Genomic DNA, 20,185 nt, shown 5'->3' with positions numbered 1-20,185 from the left:
GCACAAATTTTGATGTAATTATTGTGTCATCCAACGGTAGTTTTGCATGGAAAAAAAAGAATACATTTTTTCACGAAAGATTTCAAAACTTCTTTATATCATACTGTTTGAAAACATTTGTAATTTGCAAAGGTTGATATAACGCACATGAATACATGATTTCTTGAACCTTTGAGCACAAAAGCAGTAGTACACGGGCTCATAAAAGCCTACTTTTTCTCCCTTTTTTCCTGTTAGGAAAATTGGAAGGGCTCGTGCAACTTTTTTTTTTAGGCATCTTGTGCACCCCGATGCATTTTATCCCTCGGTACTGCCCCCTTGGATTTTATTTTTAGCAGACCTGCGGACCGCAGGGATTCCCGGCGCCGCCCATCTCGGCATCCGTTAACACAAAATCTAATAAATACTAAAGTTCCCGGCGCCGCCTATCAGGCCCAAGTTGACACCAAAGATCATAGTGGGCCCCATGCCCCGTGACGTCGCTTATATTTATAGATGTGCGTTCCTCGTTGGTTCTTTCTTTGGAAGAGCAAGAGGAGACTGGTGAGCGACTCTTCCGAGTTGCACCACCGCCGACGTTAACGAATGGCGGCGCCGGCGGTGGATTCTTCATTGCCTCTGCTCACGACGAAGAAGAGCGAGGAGGACGAGGAGGGAAGGCGGTCGTGTTGGGAGGACACGTGGAGGGAGTTGAGGTTGGTGTGGTACATCGCCGGGCCGGCGATCCTGACGTCGGTGTTCCAGTTCTCGCTGGGGTCGGTGACCCAGACACTGGTCGGCCACATAGGCACCCTTGAGCTCGCCGCTGTCGGCATTCAGAACCTCGTCATCGCCGGCATCGGTTTTGGTGTCATGGTAAACTGCTTCTTGATTTTCCCTTTTCTGGCCCTCTCTATCTCTCATGCTTTTATGGTGATGATTTAGTCGGTAGTCCCTGGACCAAACTAAAACTTTGTGCCGTTCTATGTTTCAAAACAAATTGATACTGGATAGATCCATGTTTGTAAACTCTGGATTCTGGTTTTAATGACTATGGTACCTTTTTTTTGTGACCAGTACTAGGAATATGACTAGTACTAGCTTTATGGGTTGTCACATTGCTTGAGACTTTCAGAGTTCTTTTTTTCCTTCTTAAGTCCTCGAAGAGGCTATGCGTTTGCATCTGTGTTTGGTTAACTGTTCTGCATTTCTCTACATAGTAATTTATAAAGTACAAGAACTAACATCATTTAAATTTATAGATTGCAGAACTGTTCAGGGGTTGGTTCCAACTAGTGCAGTCGGTAAAGTAATTATAGGTTCGTATCAAAGATCTAAACTCAAGTCCTTCCCTCACCGAAACAAAGATTGCAAAACTATTCTCCTTGGAGTCACCATATGTTTGTCATTGTCTAGTAGTCATTTATAATTATTAATCAACTACGGCTTAATTACTCTTTTTTCATTGTAAACCAACATATTGCATGGATCAACTTCTTTGTAACATCCAATATGAATTCTTCAGTATGCTGAGATTATTCTCATTTTTCGGATGAAAAAAACCTCTTTGTAGTTTGTACCAAGGAAGAAGTTCGCACGAACTCTTGCTTATATTATTTTTTTTCCAAGTAATAAAAGTTTGTTACTTTCTCCCCTAAGCTTTTATTAATGCCTCACATTCCATTCTTGTATGATCTTTATTAATCTTGACCATTTTTGTTGGTCAAGTTCTTTACTTGATAACATGCATGCAAATTTTAGTTCATTTAATCTAAAATGATATGGCCCAACCTTTTTTTTTTGAACTTTTTTCTGTGCTTTTCTTTCACTGGCACGATCTCTCACTTTGCAATATGCCTATACTCATTGAAATTTTGTGTGCAGTTGGGTATGGGGAGTGCCTTAGAAACTCTGTGTGGCCAGGCCTATGGTGCAGGCAAAATGAGCATGCTAGGAATCTATCTGCAGAGATCATGGGTAATTCTTTTAGCAACAGCTATGCTACTATCCATGACATACGTTTTTGCCACACCAATTTTAAAGCTCTTGGGACAGAAGGATGAGATCGCTGAATTGGCAGGAAGATTCTCGATATGGATGATTCCAGAGCTATTTGCCTTTGCAGTGAATTTCCCAATTCAAAAGTTCCTTCAGGCACAAAGCAAGGTCATGGCAATGGCATGGATTTCTGCAGCTGTTCTGGTTGTTCATGTGATTCTGAGCTGGCTTTTTATCATAAAATTGGAAATGGGATTGGTTGGGGCTGCGATCACTCTCAATTTTGCCTGGTTTCTTTTAGATGTGGGGCAGCTGGTATATGTTCTCTCAGGAAGCTGCAAGGACTCCTGGACTGGTTTCTCATGGTTGGCTTTCAGGGAGTTGGTCGATTTCTTAGGGCTTTCCTTGGCTTCAGCTGTCATGCTATGGTCTGTGCTTTTTCACAAGTTTCTTAGTTCTTCTTATCTCACTTCTTTTTATGCTTATTTCATTTCTAACAATATCTTCATTACTTTTAACGAGGTCTATGCCCACTCAAGAATGTCAGGGTGTGAAAGAAAAGTGTGTAAGATTTCAAGTTTTGAGAACACAAGAATACAAGAATGTGTTTACTTTCACCAAATATGACACCTGAATCATACAAAGCTTTGAGAGGTTCCACAAATAACATGAATTTCAAATGACTCTGATTTGGGTTCAAGCTAGGAAGGTTTCTATGTTTTTACTCAATTAATTGATGCAAATTTTTGGAAGTGACAATGAAGAATCTGTTTGTGGTTGTTTATTGCTAAAGCAAAAGAACATAATTGAATAATAAGAGGGGTTATTCCTGAGGTGCTGAAGATGTGTATGTTTGCCATGTCAAGGGAATGAATGGAATAGCAATGACAAGCATAAAGACTAGGAATTCCTCATGATGATTGCCCTGCACAAAGGGTCGTGCTCTTACCTTTTACACTAGCTATATGCATGTGTTTCTAATAATCAAGAGGTTTTTTGTTGCATATTCTTTTTAAGTAATATAGCATTGGCTGTTGAAAGTAGAGGAATGATTTCTGTATTGTAATTATAGAAGGAAACTTAGATTGTGAAAGTTTGGTGAAAACAGATTGAATCAAACGGAGTATGAAATGCAGCTTAGTATGATTGCAAATTGGATCATCATAAGCAGAGTGCAAGTACACAATATTTGTCTGACATATTATTACCAATATCTGTCTTATCCAATAGTTAGAGAGACTAATAAGGGCATCTCTATATAATTAAGTGGACAGATGCCATGGATGTATGGGTATGAAACATTTGTCAATTGACATAAAAAACCAGAGAGATTTTTAAAGCAGTGCGCTTGAAATTGCATAAGGGAAAGGTAAGATGAACCTAAGACAAAGACATCAGAGATAATGGGGTTTGATTAAGATGAGTACCTCAGAGGAATCATACGACAAGCACTAACAGAAATATGTCGTAGTACTAGTCCTATTTGAGATGATTGCAGCCATGTATATTGTTGGTGAGGGACTGCTTAGAGTGGCCTCAATACAGCTTCAGGTACACATTCGGAGAGGTTGCCAATGGGGGAACTAACAGAAGTGTTGATAATGCTTTGAACACATTTCCCATTCAAGGAAAATTGGCTTCATGTGTAGCAACCAATCATGAAGTAGCTTCCACAAGGCTGGATGTATATCAAAGGACAAGGATTCTTCAACTTTTGGTTGATTTTTACATTTTTTTGATTTAGGGTAATTTATTAAAATAAAATAATGAGTGATAAGAAGTGAAGTAGATACAAGAATAAAATTTGATGGCTATTGCCATTTTTTACCTCAGGGAAAAAAAAGAAGATAGAATATGCGATGAAATGCAACTATGAAATGAAAATAGTATCATGTGAAATATTCAAGTGGTAGTCTAAAGAAGAATTTTTTAAATAAAGAAGATGAAGTTAAAGTTATAAAATGAAGGATGAATATATTTCATTAGTATTTTTCAAGGGGAAAAAAGGAGACTTCTTATAGAAGTAAACAGGATCATGAACATTTTGGATAATCATGAAGATTGTGGTTTGGAGCTTTACCAAGTACCATAGAAAATAATGTGGTTAAAATATAGTCAGCAAGCACTGGTGATGGTTTAATTTGCATGTGCATTTTGTTTTCTCCCCCGTAAGGATAAATGGGTTGTGGATCCAAATCATTTAGCAAGAGAAAAGATAATATGAAGAGTAGTCAAACAATTAATCATTATCTAACATTTGATAGAGGAAATAACGCTTACAAAAGTGCTTAAATTTAATCAACCTCTTAAATGCCCTAAGAAATCTTTTAGATCATTATTTGATTGTAAACTATTTGCAAGTGAATTATCTAGCTCGCCAGTGGCTAGAATTTATGATTGGATGTCTAGTTAATGCATATAAGCAGCTGTTTTGAAGCTGGCATCAAGCCCTTACCTCAAAAAAAGAAGCTGCATCAAGCCCATTAATTTACAAGTAATCCCTGACTTTAATCTTTTAAATTTTGGAGAGTCTTGGTTATGATTTGATTTTAGATGGAGGGTTGGAATTTTTCTGATTTAACACTGGTCCTATGGTATCTTAAGTCTTGTTTGTATAAGAAGTGGGAAGATAGTTTTGATTTGTTAAAAATTTAATGGAATTTTATGGCTGAGGATCTTCAAGTTCTCCTACATTCATGGAGTGTGTTCCCTTTTTCATGTAGCAGAGATTTAGCAATTGCATTTGTTAGATATAATCATTGCCTTAGCTGTGCTATGCTTAAGCCAGTCCTTTGTCTTTCATAACATATCCTTTTAGATCTCACATGTCATCCAAGATATCCTCAAAACTACATGGAAAAAAGTACGAATAAGAGAAGGTAATCTTCCTTGTGCCTTGACTGTCCCTTGATCATTCCATCAGTCGAAAAGCAAGTGCATAGAACCAACAAATGAAATATTCTTAGAGCACTTGCATGCATTGTTGCATCCTGGAATATTTTGAAAATGTATGCTTCTCTTTGCACAAATTTGTTACTCTCAGAATTCCTTACATCATATTTGTTTGTATGACCTTTTCATTTTTCAGAACCTCATCTTTAATGACTTACATGCAGCTTGGAATATTGGACTCTGATGGTATTAGTCATATTAGCGGGACTTCTGAAAAATCCTGAAATAGCTGTGGATGCTGCTTCCATTTGGTACGTCTAGTGTCAGAAAGTGTTTCCCTTCTTAACTGTTTGTTCGCATATATCTTCTGCCTGATATATTGCAGAATTTTTTCCCTGGTTGATCTTTTCATATTCTATTTGTCATGCCTTCTCTATCTACAGTAAAACATAATACCTTTTTGATGATATTCTGAGATAGAGATAACACTCTTTGTATGGCATAACTTCTTACATATTGTATCAGTTTAATGTGATTTCAAAATCGGACTGAAGCCTAGAATCTTAACTGCAAGTCCGCATATACTATAAAAATATTTGATATTTCCCGAATAACAAAGTGTGTAGTTATCCTAGAAGTTCTTCACAATGAATATTCCCTCTCCACAAAAAAAAAAGAGAAGAAAAAACAAAGGGGCAGCTGAACCATTCTTTTTGACAAGGTACCATTGCTTCACTTTTCTGCTGAGTTTTTTGATGTATGAGAAATTCCTAAGATAAACCATTTTTATCATGAAGAATTTACTGATAACGGCTTAACATTTCTATCCTCTGATAGACTTGTACTGTAATATAACTCATGTTTAAAATTCGATTGCCCTGTTGTTTAGCTGGAATATAGCCTTTACATTTTAGCTTTGATGGAAAACTTGCTTGGTTTATTTTTATTTCCTGTTAGACAATGTTCTAATTATAGCACAGTATGGTTTCCTCCTAATTCTGAACTCCTAATCTATTCAAATCTAGACTCCAGATAGGATGGAGTTTATTGAGCCTCCACCAACCACTTTTTTCTTTTTTAAGCATTTTTTCCAAGTTCATTTTCTACGTAGCTACTATATTTGCATCTAATTTTTGGACAATGTTCTTTTTCTTAATAAAAATAAATATTTTTGTTGTTTTTTTTGTGGCTGACAGCATGAATGTGGAAGGATGGTGTTTCATGATCCCATTGGGATTTGTTGCAGCTGTAAGGTGCGCTCTTGACCTAGGTTGGGAGGAAAAAAAGAAAGTTGCTTCATCGCTTATGCATTTTATTATCTCCCTTGGTAGTTACTTTATCACATCTTCTCTCGCCCCCACCCCTGCTTTTCCTCTCCTTTCTGGAGGGAGGGCTTGATTATTTGGTATTGTTGGATTGTTGACATGGAAGAGAATGAAGTTGACTAATGTTCCATTTCTGAGTGAACCATGTTTTTATGCACTGTCAAGAATGTGAGGGAAATCATTGCAACCTACATCATATTATTCTTTCATTTTTACTTGATTAAATTATTCATCACTTCTGCAGTTGATGATATGCTTAATGTTTTCTTGACTACATGCCTTTGTTTCCTATTGGTAGTGTGAGGGTCTCTAACGAGTTGGGGGCAGGGCGTCCAAAGGCTGCAAAGTTCTCGATGCTGGTAGTGATAATGATATCAGTGACCATGCAGACTATATTTATGCTTTTAATTCTGCTGACAAGAAAGGATTTTCCAGCACTATTTACAGACAATATATTAGTAATGGATAAAGTAAGCAAAATTGCTTTATTTCTGTCTGCTTCGATTTTTCTCAGTAGCATACAACCAGTTCTATCAGGTGAGTTTATTATACTCCACTCCACCAATAATGTCTTAAAGTAGAATTACATATTGATTTGTATAGACAGTCAGGATATTCCTTATTTACTTAGGGTTATGAGTTTCATCATTATACTCCTTGGGTCAAAATTAGAGCACAAGATGAGGGCAGAGTTTAGTTCATACTAGAAGAGGTTTTTCGCAGAAGATGATTAGAATCAAGGGTCTTGGGTGGTTTATATTTGTTTAGAAGGTATTTTATTTTAGAACCTGTTTTGATTGCTTCATGTAGAAGCTCCCTTTTTCCCTGTCCCCAAGTTTAAGATGAATTGTGAATGGCATTTATGGCTCATTATGGATTCCCCAAAAGCCTAAGGTAGATTCATTAGTCATAGTGCTCTCTCTTCATGTTCTAGTTTCACTTCATACATAATGAGTTCTTTTAAGCTTTTGGCTGAAACTTTCATTTGATCATGTGAGTCATCTGAACCTTGTTACTTATGTGAACATTCAGGGGTAGCCATTGGAGCTGGTTGGCAAACTACAGTTGCCTACATAAACCTTGGTTGCTATTATGTGGTGGGGCTATCAAGTGGTGCCTTAATGGGTTTCAAATTAAATTTGGGCTTAGAGGTGAGCAGTGATCACCTGCTTGTTTGTGACCATTACAATTAACCCATCAATGCAACATGGTTATTCTTCCAAATAGAGAGCAGTTCTTAAAGCTTCTTTTTCTTTTCTTTTGCTTTTTTTTCTTTCTTTCTTCATATGTCTAAGTTCTGTATTGAAAGGTCTAATTGGATGATCTTTGCTCAAGGGTCTTTGGGGTGGTGTGCTTAGTGGTATTCTTCTGCAGACCATTATCCTTGTTGTAATTACTTGGCAGACAGATTGGGATAAAGAGGTGAGATTTTAGTTGAGATATGCACTCGTGTGTTCCTGTCGCATGATTTTACATCAACCTTGCAGGCAGCATTAGCATTGGAGAGAGTTTCAACATGGGACTGCTTGGTAGATGTCTCTTCAGCTGGAAGAATATAGGGCTCAGGTAACTTGGATAAATCTTGTCATACGAATACAACTTTAATGCATATCTGGACATGGTTTTGACTTTCGAACAATCTATTTAAGATTCTTCATGGACTCCAAACTTCAATTGCTTCAAATCAATCTGGCCTGAGAAAATGATAAGTTATTATTGTTCAGAAATCTGATCAATGGCTAAGCTCTTCCAGATGTACTAAGTCAATCACTATGTTCCAGAGGTACAAAAATAGGATGCACTTGCAAGAATTATGTATAAATGTAAGGTAGCTGCTTTTGAATTGTGATGCTTTACAAGTCACTACAGCTATTAAAGTCACAATTAATGGTTGATAGTTACCAGGAATTTATCGATTGGAAATTATCTAGGATCATTTTTCATGACAAATCTTGCAAATGAATTCTTCTTCTAATAAATACAGTTAACCCCAATTGTTTCACAAATGACTAAGGGGCTTTTGATGAAGTTGACATGAAACTATACTCGTTCAGCCAAAAATGGAAAATATTATGAGACACCAAGCCAGTTTCCTTGCAATGGGGTTCACCATGGCTTACTGCTTGATAGATATGTTTTTTTTTTCCTGCTTTACATACAATGTTTGAACAACTTTGATCTAATGTAAATGTGGCAGCTGTCCTTCTTATATTCTTATTTGAATAAATGACAGAAGCAGAAGATACCTTTGCCTGTTTCCTTACTTGACATTCATGCAATCAGCATGGGGCTGTCATGAAATGAAACTACTCAAGCACTGGCTCAGAGAAGACTGACGTTTCCCTGAAGCAACTCCAAAATCTTTCAGAGATCAATGAGCATGACATGATAATTAACTTTGTTTTGTTTCATTCAAAAGAAAATGAAAAAAAACTTTGTTTTGTGAGGTCCATTTTTAGGCAAGTGAGAATTTGTTTTGAATCCTTGGTCTTCCATGTTCCTGGTATTTTCTTAAGATGCCTTTAGTTTTGTTGCACCATCTTGGATAGACATTATATTGCTGAGTTGGTTTTGGCTGTTTAGAAGGATTTGCTATGGTGTTTATCAGGTAAGATTTATGTTCTCGCAGCCCATGTTAAAATATTGTATGTTTGAGAACATAAAGGCATTGATCTAAAAGTCCCTATGAGTATATGCTCAAATAGGAATCTGCACTCGGGCTTTGAAAGGAATTAACATAGGCTATTTTCCTTGAATGAATGAATTATGGATAATGACTTGAACATTTGTCTGCAAGACCTGCTGACAGTGATTTGAGCCTTCTTCATGAGCTGAAGTGTTCTCTTTGATAATTTGCTACATAGAGGCAAGTCTCGAGAGTCAGTATAAATCCCTACCAAATACTTCTCAGCAAGGTTTATCATTTCAATACAAAACTTTGTATTGGTACCATTCTATTATAGCATCGGTATACTAGGTACAGTATCCGGTTTGGCATATTAAATATCGGTACATCTTCTATACCATATATTAGTTTGGTATTGATATAGTATAATACGATCAGTATGTACCGATATCCATCGGTATGGAAACCACTGCTTCTTAGAGTGTTATGGAATGTAAAACTCTCCCACAAAAGATAATGAATATGTCCACCCCCTGTCATTCATTCAGGAGCTAAAAGACTTGCAATAAGAAAGGCAGCTGCTCACCTAACACAGACGTCAGAGTCGGTGTGATAGCTCTCAGTTGAGAAGGAACTTTTTTTAAAGAAATACAAAAGCATTTCTTGAATTAAAAAATTTGAAGCTGCATGTATCAAACAATCAAAACACCCTTTATTATTCTTATTCTACTCAGAATAATGACTTATAATTAGTGCAATTGTTTAACTCTTTCAAGGTTGGAACTATTGTTTAAATCTTCAGGGGCTGGCACCAGGAACTCGAGTTCTAGCCTCTCCCACATCTCATTTTGGGGTAACATGGTAAGCTACATTACTGGGGGAATTGCTTTGTTGTTACCAGCATGAAAGAATGACATTGTGGAGCAGCAGTGGTCTTGAGCATCCACTAATCTACTGAAATGTTACCAATTAATATGTCGAAAACATGGTTCATCTCTAAATGAAATGCTGGTGAAGCACAAAGGTTTATGCTGCAGGACATACTCCTACCATGGTTAATACACAATAAATACACAAATGAATAGCTTTACTCTTGAAGGATCACATTGAATATTATCACCCACAATAATTAAGAAGAGATCGTTTTTTCGATTATTTTGCTAAATCTCTATGCACAAGGTATCTGAAAGTTGATTTGTATGGCGACCATTCAATGCACTTATCAAGCCTTCTTCTAAGGCATCCTTTGATGACTTTTTGCTGGCCATCTGGCATTGAATCGCAGACCATCTCCATGAGGCCAGACAATTCTATGTATGCATCTTTTGCAAAGTAGTATAAAATCTTTGGCAGAACAATCTTCTTCTCCTTCCGGACAGAGACATTAGCTCGAATGAACTCAGCTTTTGCAAGCTCAAGCTCCTTATAGATACCTCTGGCAGTGTAGAATCGAACCTAAAAGAGTTGAGACAGCATTCTCTTCAGATCCATATCAAAGAAAGCTGAGAGAACAATTGTTTAGCTGCACAAATGGCTGATTACGGAGAAATTATAACATGAAATAAGGATCAAGTCATACAGGAGGATCAGAGCACGCTCCTGAAGAAAGAGCGAAATGCGCAAGTGGCTCTGGATGATCAAGAGCATACGGATGCTTGACATTCCCATTCATGAACTTTACTGCTGGTGAGAAGAGTGAGCGCAGCCACTGCATATGAATGTTAAGAAACACAAGTGAGCATAACACTTTGCTTCCCCAGGAGTATGTGGTTTGAGAATGCAGTGCCTACATTCATGAGATAGAACATTTTCTGAAAGATTTTTAAGTACAATTCAGAAGCACCAGCTCATGTGTTCATGTTCTTGTGAATCTTGTATGTCTAACTCTTAATCATCTCTCTCTCTCTATCTCTCTCTCTTAATTGGTGATTACAACAACTCTGGGACTTCAAGGACTAGACAATAGGAAGGGTAACCGACTCTACAGTTTCCAGGCTAAACTCATGCAGCAAGAAAGCAACCTGTTAAATTCCTTTAAGACTTGGAAGGAGTCGAGGTGAAGAAGAAAGAGGGAAAGATTTAATACATGGAGCTACTTTCTGTCTCTATTTTCTCAGTAATGGTCAAAAACATGTTTATCATTTGAAAGCAACAGAACAGAAATAGGTATGAATTATAGAGTGTTAAGGCAACCAGAGTGACCTGGACATTGTATTTTTTTTTCCTTGTTAATATAAGTAGTAAACACTAAATCATTATAGATCAGATTGTCCAAATATAGATCACTGGCCCTTAAAAAAATGTTTTTTTTTTCTCTTGTTAATATAAGTAGTAAACATTTAAATCATGATAGATCAGTTTGTCCAAATATAGATCACTGGCCCTTAAAATATTGCCAGACTTGAGGGTGTCAACTGTCTTGGTGAAGTCACTGGGTGTTGACACCAGTGATCTGCCACCCTCACCCGATCTTGGCCAGGCTTCTCTCATCCTATTTTCAAAAAAAAAAAAAAAAAAATGTAAGACCTAGCCCCCGAAATATTAACGAAATGAAGCATATTCATCTGAAATTTTAAGAATGGAGATCTCTTGCCTTTGTATTTATTTAGAAAGAATTTGTGTAGATGACTCCAAATTTAATCAGATGAAAAGCATGGCAATTATTGATGGATCTGAAGACTATAAAAACAAACCAACAGAAATATCTACTGAAATTTTATTTTTGAAAACTATATATTAGATAATTTTGTGAGTACTAATTTAAACTGTACTTAAAGGTGATATGACGATGAAAGACATACCAATGCTGGATGATGGGATTGGCATCCAAGAATTGAACTCTGGATAGCATAAGCACTTATTGAATGCCCACCTACATTATAGGCTGCCTGTAAATATAAATCAACTTATATCTTAGAGAAAGGTCATATGTTTGGTTGCAAAGTGTGACACAGTATACTGTAATGCTTACTTTTAGGATTGAATATGTGCTCTTCATGTGATTCTCACGCAGTCCAAAAGCTAAAAATGCCTGGGACATCTCATAAAATATGATAAAGTAAGTAATGTATGACATACGAGATATACTGCTTATTCTCAAGAGAAAAAGCATGCGAATCTAACATCTAGATGAATGCTGGTGTGAACATACATGCATCACCAAGGCATTGTGAATGTTGATCCAGAAAGCAAGTTGCTCATCATGCTCCATCTTTCTTGGGTCAATGTTCTCGAGATGTTGAATAAGAGATCTGTTACAAACAAAATCTTATGAAACAGATTAAGGAACTTACAGTAAGCCATGTATCTTCGTATCCTAATTTTATTGTTTGTTTATTAAGGGTATAGGCAATTTTTTTTTTTGGATATCTCATAACAACACTATACTTGGTTGTGTGAAATTATTTTAGATGAGTATATATCAGAAGGAATCATTTCATAGTATGCATTAGTTAACTTATGATATCACTATGTATAAGTTTGGCAAATTTAGCACCTAAGTAATGATATATCTGGTGTAGAATGAAATGCCCTCTTAGTATTTTCAGTTATTTTCACTGAAAATAACTGTATATACACTACAGAAACCATGTTCCTGTTATTTGTTGGTTATAAAAATGTGTAGAGCGAGCAATGAGGACTTTGAATATTCGGTGTTCCTTGAGGTGATTAATTACCTGAAAATGTTGAGCATCTTCGAGGCATAGCCAAATTTGTCACCATCAATACATATCTGTGGAACTTCTACCATACCACTGTATTGAAGGCTCTTATCTTTAAGTGATTCAAATTGAGAGGGACTTGCTTGAGCTTCATAGGGACACTGAGGACTCCAATTATCACTAGGATCCTGTGGAGAAAATGTGCTAGAAGATGACACAGATGGAGTAAGTGAAGCCATCTGCACAACATGTTGAGCAGGAGGATTTGCAAGTCTGCAATAAATAGCAGAAATGCATCTGATAATATCTTCAGAAAGTTTGCAAGAAATCTCAGGCACATGGTCTGTGATAGAGGCACCAAGATGATTTGCAAGACTTCGATGTCCAGAAACAGATTTTGGTATATCCTGCAAAACACTCAAACATATATGCAGCATCAATCAGACAAAAAAAATTACAGATTCTTGTGACAATGCACTCTAGTTTCAGAACAGGGGGATAAAATGACACACTCAAATGAAGTTTATGAGCACTTAGGTATTACAATGACTTAATCATGGTAACAATTGACAAAATCAAAAACTGTATTTGATGGGAAAAGGCATGCCGTTTTCATGATGAAATTCAAGGAACTTATGTTCATAATATACAGGATGACAAAAAAAAAGAAAAGAAATATATTCTCCAAAGGTAATACATACCAAAGCCCCGAATTAATGGTTATTTTTGAAGTTTGAATACATTAAGTAATCATATTAAATTTGATCAGTTTAATTATAACCCTGATTGTAGGAAGGTGAACTTTTCTCACTATCCAGATACGAAACTTTTAAGTAAATGAGAGTATCAAAATTAACATTGACATATCAAACCTCATGCTTTATTAAATAGTAAAGACAAAGCCGAATGGTATTTTCATAATGAGCAGATATAAATTATGATTGAAAGAGATGGACTTACATCCTTAAGATTGGAACTAAACGCCAAATCATGTGCAGGAGAATGTTCAGTATGCCTGCAAATGGAGGCACTCTTGTGAACTTGCTGAAGGATTTGAGGATGACTTGATTTGTCAACTACTGCATCAGGATTCACGGAATGAGTTGCCTGATGTGATATCTGAATTGTAGAATCTTGTCTTAGATGCCCCGCATGACATTCTACAGGAGGCCTAGAGGCTTGACCTGCAGCAGTAGAGGAGCTGGCTAGATACCGGTCAAATGCAGTCCGATATAATAAGAGGAGGTACTGTTCCAAATGTATAACTTCCAGCTCAAGAGTGGAGATCTCCTTAACTAATTCTGCAACAGACTTCATGAAACATACAGAAAGGTCAGTCATTTGTAAAGATAGAATCAATAGGTATTTTTGCAGTCATGGTCTGCCGTACCGGTCCGTATCGGCCGGTACAGGCCGGTACGTACTGGTCCGGCCTGGGACCGGTACCGGATCAGCGTAAAATCCGGTACCGGTAATTTATTGTTGAAGAACCGGTACGGGACCGGTTCGGACCGGTACGCCACCGGTTCGGACCGGTACGCCACCGGTTCGGACCGGTACGCCACCGGTTCGGACCGGTACGCGACCGGTACGGACCGGTACGAGACCGGTTTCGTACTGGTCCGGGCCACCACCGGTACGCCGACCGGTACCGGTACGGCGGACCTTGTTTGCAGTAGTACTTCACATTGTCATGAGTTACAGGGCACATAGATTGACAAAGAAAGTCATTCTTTTAGTAAATAATTTTCTGCTTAGATAAAATGGGTAATATTAAACTTCTTTAGCATGAGGATCTCTAGCCACAATAGAACCATTTGAATGAATAAAAAGTAGGAAAAAACAAAAAAAATAAAACAAGCCAATTAACAAATATTTGGGATTGGCTATTGATTCCTTATTTGCCATTTATTTCTATTGATACATCACTTGTCATGACAAGCTTCTCAAGCTTATTCTCACAAACTTACCAGCCCCCCAACCCATCCTCTTTTTCCTAACCCTTTTATACATCAATTCTCTGCCACATTACCCTCGGTTGGTTATCTATCGTGCTTCCTGAATGTAATCATATCTAACTGATCCTTCCTATTTTTGCCATGAATTTTCCCTAGCATTCTCAACTCTAACACTCATCTTATGTACTTGACCCTGTTGACCAAAAACAGGCAAGGAATGTACGCACATTATTTCAGATGTATTAGTGTTCAACACAAAGAGTATCAGATTAGAAGAAGGCACTCATCTTGTTTTTTTTTTTTTTTTTAAATGTTATTAGCACCATGTATTTAACATGTTCTTGTGTAAATAACACAGTTAAAAATTTCATAGTTTAAGATTGCAGAACGAAGCAACCACACTTATTTTGTTTGATCTATATTCACTTAGGTTATTGTCTCAATAACATATTCACTAAGTTATTCTAATAAAGAAAAAATCTACCTCAGATTGTTGAAAAATTTAAATACAAACATTTAGTAACAAGCATGTGCATACTGACTGTTAAACTAAATTTTGGATACTCGAGGAAATATTCATGTATCCTTAAATCTGAAAAAGTATTAGGAACAACCTTTGAAACTGGAGTTTCAGTTGAAGAAATGGATATTCTGGAGCTACACACTGATGCCATCTCTTGAAAGCTCATAGAATTTCGGTCATGTAATCTTCTCTCTAGGTGTATAGCCTGCATGTTGAATTTTAATAAGTAATGATGAGATCCAGAAACATTTATCCATGATAACATAAACATTTGTACAGCACGGCCTTATTGAACTTCTAATGATTGCAATTTTCCAACAGTGCAGATAAGTACATAAAAAAGTCTCCTATTCACATCTTATTGCCAAGGAATACATTATCTTATATATGCATTGACTGACACATCTATACACTAATAATATCACCAGCTAGAAATACTTTAGAATCAGAGATCTACTGAGAATAAGAATATAATATAGGTTGTCCGCTGGTTAAGCTAAGAAAGGAGATCTTTTGAAGTTAATCAACATCAGATCTTAGTGCTAGTGTTTGGAGACAAATGGTTTGATGTCTCTTCAGTTATCTTAATGGTGGTATAACCATACCAGGAAGTTAATCTTGTTTAACATGAGATTTTCTCTGATGTTTGCAAATTTAACATTTAGGAAATTAGAATTGTAATCCTCTAGATTTCCTAGTTCATATGCACCAAAAACCAGCCACTAACTTTAACTAGTAACTAGAATCTACTTAATAGAGAACATTATAATGGACTGTACTGTGAGGAATTCTTCCGTAACAGGCTTTACAGAGCAGAAGGAAAGTTATTAATCTCCACCTCTTGTAGAAGTAGAACCAAATTAAACAATGACTTCATTTCCTAAAGAAAGAATGAATCACATTGGAACTGATGTTTTAAAAAAAGCAAGGTGGCACTGATCAATCAGCCAATAGTAGCGAGACTAGTTAAAATAAGGGTGCAGAGGTAGCTAAGGCTTCCTAACTGTATAAGAAACAATAATTTAGCATTTTGTGCTAATCACTACATTAAAAAACTCAAAGAAGTTTATGCATAACATTTTATGTTAATCAGGAATTTGAACAAATTAAAAGAAATTCTCCCCTTGAAAAAAATGACAGAACAAGGGAAAATTTTAGGAGTTTGAAGTCTGAAGGAATCTATTTTATATGATCATATTATGGTTTTTTTCTTTGTGGAAAAACTCTTTCCAAATAAGAAGTTTTGGATGCCTATGTATTCTACCATTATCCAAGGCTTTGCATGGATAGCCATACACAGCAAGGGTCTCACTGGAAATGATTTTGACAAAAAGAGCTTTCTCTATCACATAGGATGTGTCAGTTATCTACATGCTGCTACTTTTTTCTTCACTAGAACTGATTGGCTTATATTCTGAGTGAAACTCAACAATGTCTTCCTTTAACTTGGAAATTCTTATTGGCCAATCATAGGCGAAAAAAAGCAAGAAGCAAAGTTCCACAAGCAGTTTGATGGCATGGAACTAGATTAATAGAAGAAAGTTTAGAAATAAGTTTCCATAAGGAAAAGTAAATGCAGGAGGTTTTTTATTTCTTGCTTGAATAGTTAGACTAATGAGTTGCTCTTGCTTGGAGAATTCCTTCTGAGGTTTGCCACTTCACAAAGGGAATTCACTCTTTTGTTTATATGCTCTTTTATCATTTTTCTCATAAGGAGACCTCTTAAAATTCCCTCCACCCCCCTCTCTCTCCCCCCCCCCCCCCCCCCCCCCCCCCAACCACCACCAAAAAAAAACAAAAAAGGGGAAGCAGCTTGCATAATTTGCTACTTCACAAAGGGGCATCCCTTTTTTGTTATATGCTCTTTATCATTTTCTCATTTTTGTGATAAGGCGACCTCCTTGGATGCACATGCAAGCAAGGCTTGATTTGAGTTTTCCTTTTGAAGCTCAGAATATAGGCCAAAAAAGGAAGCTTAAATATAACAAAAAATGATTGTTGCAGCATACTAGTTTTTGGGCCACCAACATTTATGCACATAGGAGGTATAATATAAAATTAGCAATGAACCAAATTGCCAATGAAGATGAGTTGGATGCTTACAGGATTGTGATAAGATAGCCGAGGTGAGATGTTTAATATATCTTCACGCACTCCTGATATGCTGAAATTGAATGTGCAATAATGTCAGAATAAAGCACAATCCTATATCAATATTGCATTCAACAATAAGTCTACGGAAAATAGAATCCATGAAAACACCTTGGTTTGTGATTCAAAATACTTTCATTCTAGTAGAAGAAACTTAAAACAATTGGAGTGCTTTCAAATGGAGCAACCTAGCCATATATATTCTTGGAAATATTGCTATTGATTTGCACATATACAAGAGTTACTAACTTTTACTATCTCTTTTACAATTTGAGAGAGGTGCAAAGATTTGGAATAAATCTTGTTGTTTATGTTTATTAACGTAGAAGCAAGTTATAACCAAGTTAGCCTAAAATAATAAATGCCAGCATCAGTTAGCATGATAAAATTACGTGAACTTAATGCACAAAAGATCGGTGACGGAATAGCTTTCATGATTCACAACTTGAGAGATGGGCAACCAGTGGAAAGACTGTTTATGCAGAATGGAGAGGAAACAAGTATATGAGGTTGATAACTAAACTCGCTATCTTTCAGTCAGAGAGAGGACAATAAAGGTCACACTAACATGTTGACAAGCATTAAAGGGCTTGTGTTTGTCAAGATGTGAATAGCTCTCCTATGTGCACATTATAGAAACAAAAATACACAATGCATTTCACTTTCAATGAAAGTAATATAGTTGAAGCATCTTTTTTCTAGTTCGCCGTACCGAACGGTACGGGGCATACCATACCATATCGGTTCGGTACAAGTATCTGGTATGAGAGGCATATGACACTCGGTATGCCGAAAAGACTACGTACCGTACTGTACCAATATAATGCTGTTATGGCATCAGTATGGAGTCCGGTACTAAGATGGCGAATCTTGATCTTTTCATTCTTATGTCTGGTGCTTTACTTAATTCACTTTCTGCGAGCAAGTCTAACAAAATTCTTTTACTTGTAAACCTAAATAGGTGGAATTTTCCACCTTTTGCTCAAAAAATTTGTAAGCCTAAATAATACGATGTCACCCCGAAGCATGTGTCCAATGTTTTCCAGAATATAACTTTAACCTTCCATCTACTTCAGAAGAAAGAAAAACAACAACTGAAGGGCGAAGGCAAAGGCAATGTATGTAAACAGTCGTATTGACAAAAGATCAGATGGCTAACATGATCGATAGGTCCTATTATCACACAATTCCTCTTTCTGTCAAGAAAACCTGCCATAATAAAAGTTGACAACACCATTGGGGCTGGCTGAACCTCAGGCATAATAATGATATCCCAACATTACTCCACAAATACCTTCTGTTTTAGTAGAAAAGCTGAATCTATTTATCAATGTCCATCAGGATTTAACGCATGAAGATGACTCTGAAGCACATATAATTTTCTCTGTATACGAAGATGACTCTGAAGCACATATCCATGGAGAACTAACTCATCATTAAGACTAAGATAAGGTTAAATAGAGATGGATTCAATACAGTGTTTTAACATCAATAATAAGAGACATGGGGTAATTGTCGCTCTGAGTAGCAAAGTTTTCTGTCATTTGACACCAAATTCAGTCAAGAAAGCAATTCATCGTTACCCGCCATATAATTATTTTTCAAGTAAGTGAATCAAAATTTATCACTATTGATTTCCTCAAAATGTATCTCCATTTATATGTAAAATTTGTGTCTTTATAGAACTAAGAAAAATTTAAAGAAACACCCTGGCATTTTATCTGAGCATGCCGACCAAAATATCTACCTCCGGAAACGCCGCTCCCGGAGAGAAGAACAAGAGTGGCAATTAATTCCTGGGATTTCCATAATATCTTCTGCCATAAAAGTACCTCACTCTCCAAAAAACCTGAGCATCCATCAGAATATATTAGCATAGAACACTGAATCCCACTAAACCAATACCAGCAACCATTCAGTTCAGATTCTTATAAAACCTTTGCTCAAAGGGAAAACATAACCACCAATAAGAAGAACATGACCAATATACACAAGCCTATAATCTAAGAGAATCCAGGAGACCGGAAAAAGCCCATGAACCCATCTCACCTAAGAATTTCAGAGGCTGTCCCTTCCCAGCCCTTTATGCGAATCTCATGGAGAGAGCCCCTCCAACTGCACAAATCTTCCTGGGAAAATGATGGAGAGAACAAAGGGCAGGACAGGGCAGAAAACACAACTGATGGAGATGGCTGAGTTCTAGCTTACAGAGAGGGAGAAATAACACTAACACAAAAAATATATAGATAAACTTAACAGGCATCCAGACATCCAAATCTCTGAAAGTGAAGATGGCCCACCTTAAAAAAAAAGAAGCAAGGACTGTTCACCATCCCCATGCCCACATATTAAATAACAATAATAATAATAATAAGTGCTTCCATTAGGTGAGAAACAGCCAGTGGTTATGATGAGGACAATGGCACAACAAAGGAGCAGGTGGTTCTGTTAAGGGCTACCATTGATTAATCCATGGAGAGAACTAATTCATATAGCCTACTCAACTCCATTAGATGGAAAGTGATGTAGTGCAGTTATATAATTGATGGTGATGCAATGAGCCCAGCAAATCCATTACCCATGGAATTTTCCAAGATGACCATATGGTACTTTTTATGTAAAGATGGCACTGGGTTTGCTGTTTACCTTTCTCTTTTGAGTTTTTGGTGCCATGCATTTGTAATTTTAATGTAGTAACCTGTCAGCAATCCATGGTATAGATTTTTAAGGAAGGTAATAACTCAGATGAGGTCATCACCTGCTGTGCTGTACTGGTAGAGCTATGGTCTTGGCAGAACCAGATGCCTCTCAGGAGAAACCTTTACCAAAAGTGCTCTCACCAAACATTTGACTCAGAGGCAGTTGGATAGACTGCAAACAGTCATATATTGTGCACGAGTAATTTCTTTGAGGAAAAGATGGGATAATGTTGTGCACAAGTTATTGTCTTGAATTGCATCAAAGTTTATTTGAAATGAGGATTATACACAGTGTTCAAACAAAGAGGAAATGAAATTTACATAATATTTCTTGGCAAAGCTGATACAAAAGGGATAATATACATGATGATG

The 20,185-nt window shown here is 36.7% G+C and overlaps 2 protein-coding genes across 4 annotated transcripts; one reads left to right on the top strand and one right to left on the bottom strand.

Annotated features, from left to right (window-relative positions):
- Nucleotides 1–536: 536 nt before the first annotated feature.
- Nucleotides 537–8,677, top strand: LOC103711853 (protein DETOXIFICATION 33-like). Its single transcript, XM_008798159.4, has 9 exons — nucleotides 537–855; nucleotides 1,864–2,405; nucleotides 5,094–5,180; nucleotides 6,066–6,122; nucleotides 6,493–6,731; nucleotides 7,227–7,345; nucleotides 7,530–7,616; nucleotides 7,682–7,760; nucleotides 8,428–8,677. The coding sequence occupies exons 1-8, from the start codon at nucleotides 586–588 to the stop codon at nucleotides 7,751–7,753; spliced, it is 1,473 nt and encodes a 490-aa protein (XP_008796381.1). The 5' UTR covers nucleotides 537–585; the 3' UTR covers nucleotides 7,754–7,760; nucleotides 8,428–8,677.
- Nucleotides 8,678–9,755: 1,078 nt separating this feature from the next.
- Nucleotides 9,756–19,354, bottom strand: LOC120104602. 3 transcript variants are annotated; one of them, XM_039116012.1, is made up of 12 exons: nucleotides 19,164–19,353; nucleotides 18,862–18,963; nucleotides 17,067–17,127; nucleotides 15,055–15,168; nucleotides 13,667–13,793; nucleotides 13,443–13,561; nucleotides 12,498–12,889; nucleotides 11,972–12,071; nucleotides 11,792–11,851; nucleotides 11,622–11,708; nucleotides 10,400–10,528; nucleotides 9,756–10,275 (listed from the first exon to the last, which is right to left on the bottom strand). In XM_039116012.1, exons 2-12 carry the CDS (start codon nucleotides 18,936–18,938, stop codon nucleotides 9,973–9,975), a joined length of 1,569 nt encoding a protein of 522 aa, XP_038971940.1. In that variant the 5' UTR covers nucleotides 18,939–18,963; nucleotides 19,164–19,353; the 3' UTR covers nucleotides 9,756–9,972. The 3 variants fall into 3 exon arrangements, with proteins under 3 accessions (XP_038971940.1, XP_038971939.1, XP_038971941.1); XM_039116011.1 differs by having other exon boundaries at nucleotides 13,443–13,793; nucleotides 19,164–19,354; XM_039116013.1 differs by lacking the exon at nucleotides 18,862–18,963 and having other exon boundaries at nucleotides 13,443–13,793.
- Nucleotides 19,355–20,185: the final 831 nt, after the last annotated feature.

Source organism: Phoenix dactylifera, unplaced genomic scaffold (assembly GCF_009389715.1).
Source record: "Phoenix dactylifera cultivar Barhee BC4 unplaced genomic scaffold, palm_55x_up_171113_PBpolish2nd_filt_p 000046F, whole genome shotgun sequence".
NCBI lineage: Eukaryota > Viridiplantae > Streptophyta > Magnoliopsida > Arecales > Arecaceae > Phoenix > Phoenix dactylifera.
Note: the sequence above shows the minus strand (reverse complement) of the source record. Positions and strands in the feature narration are given on the sequence as shown.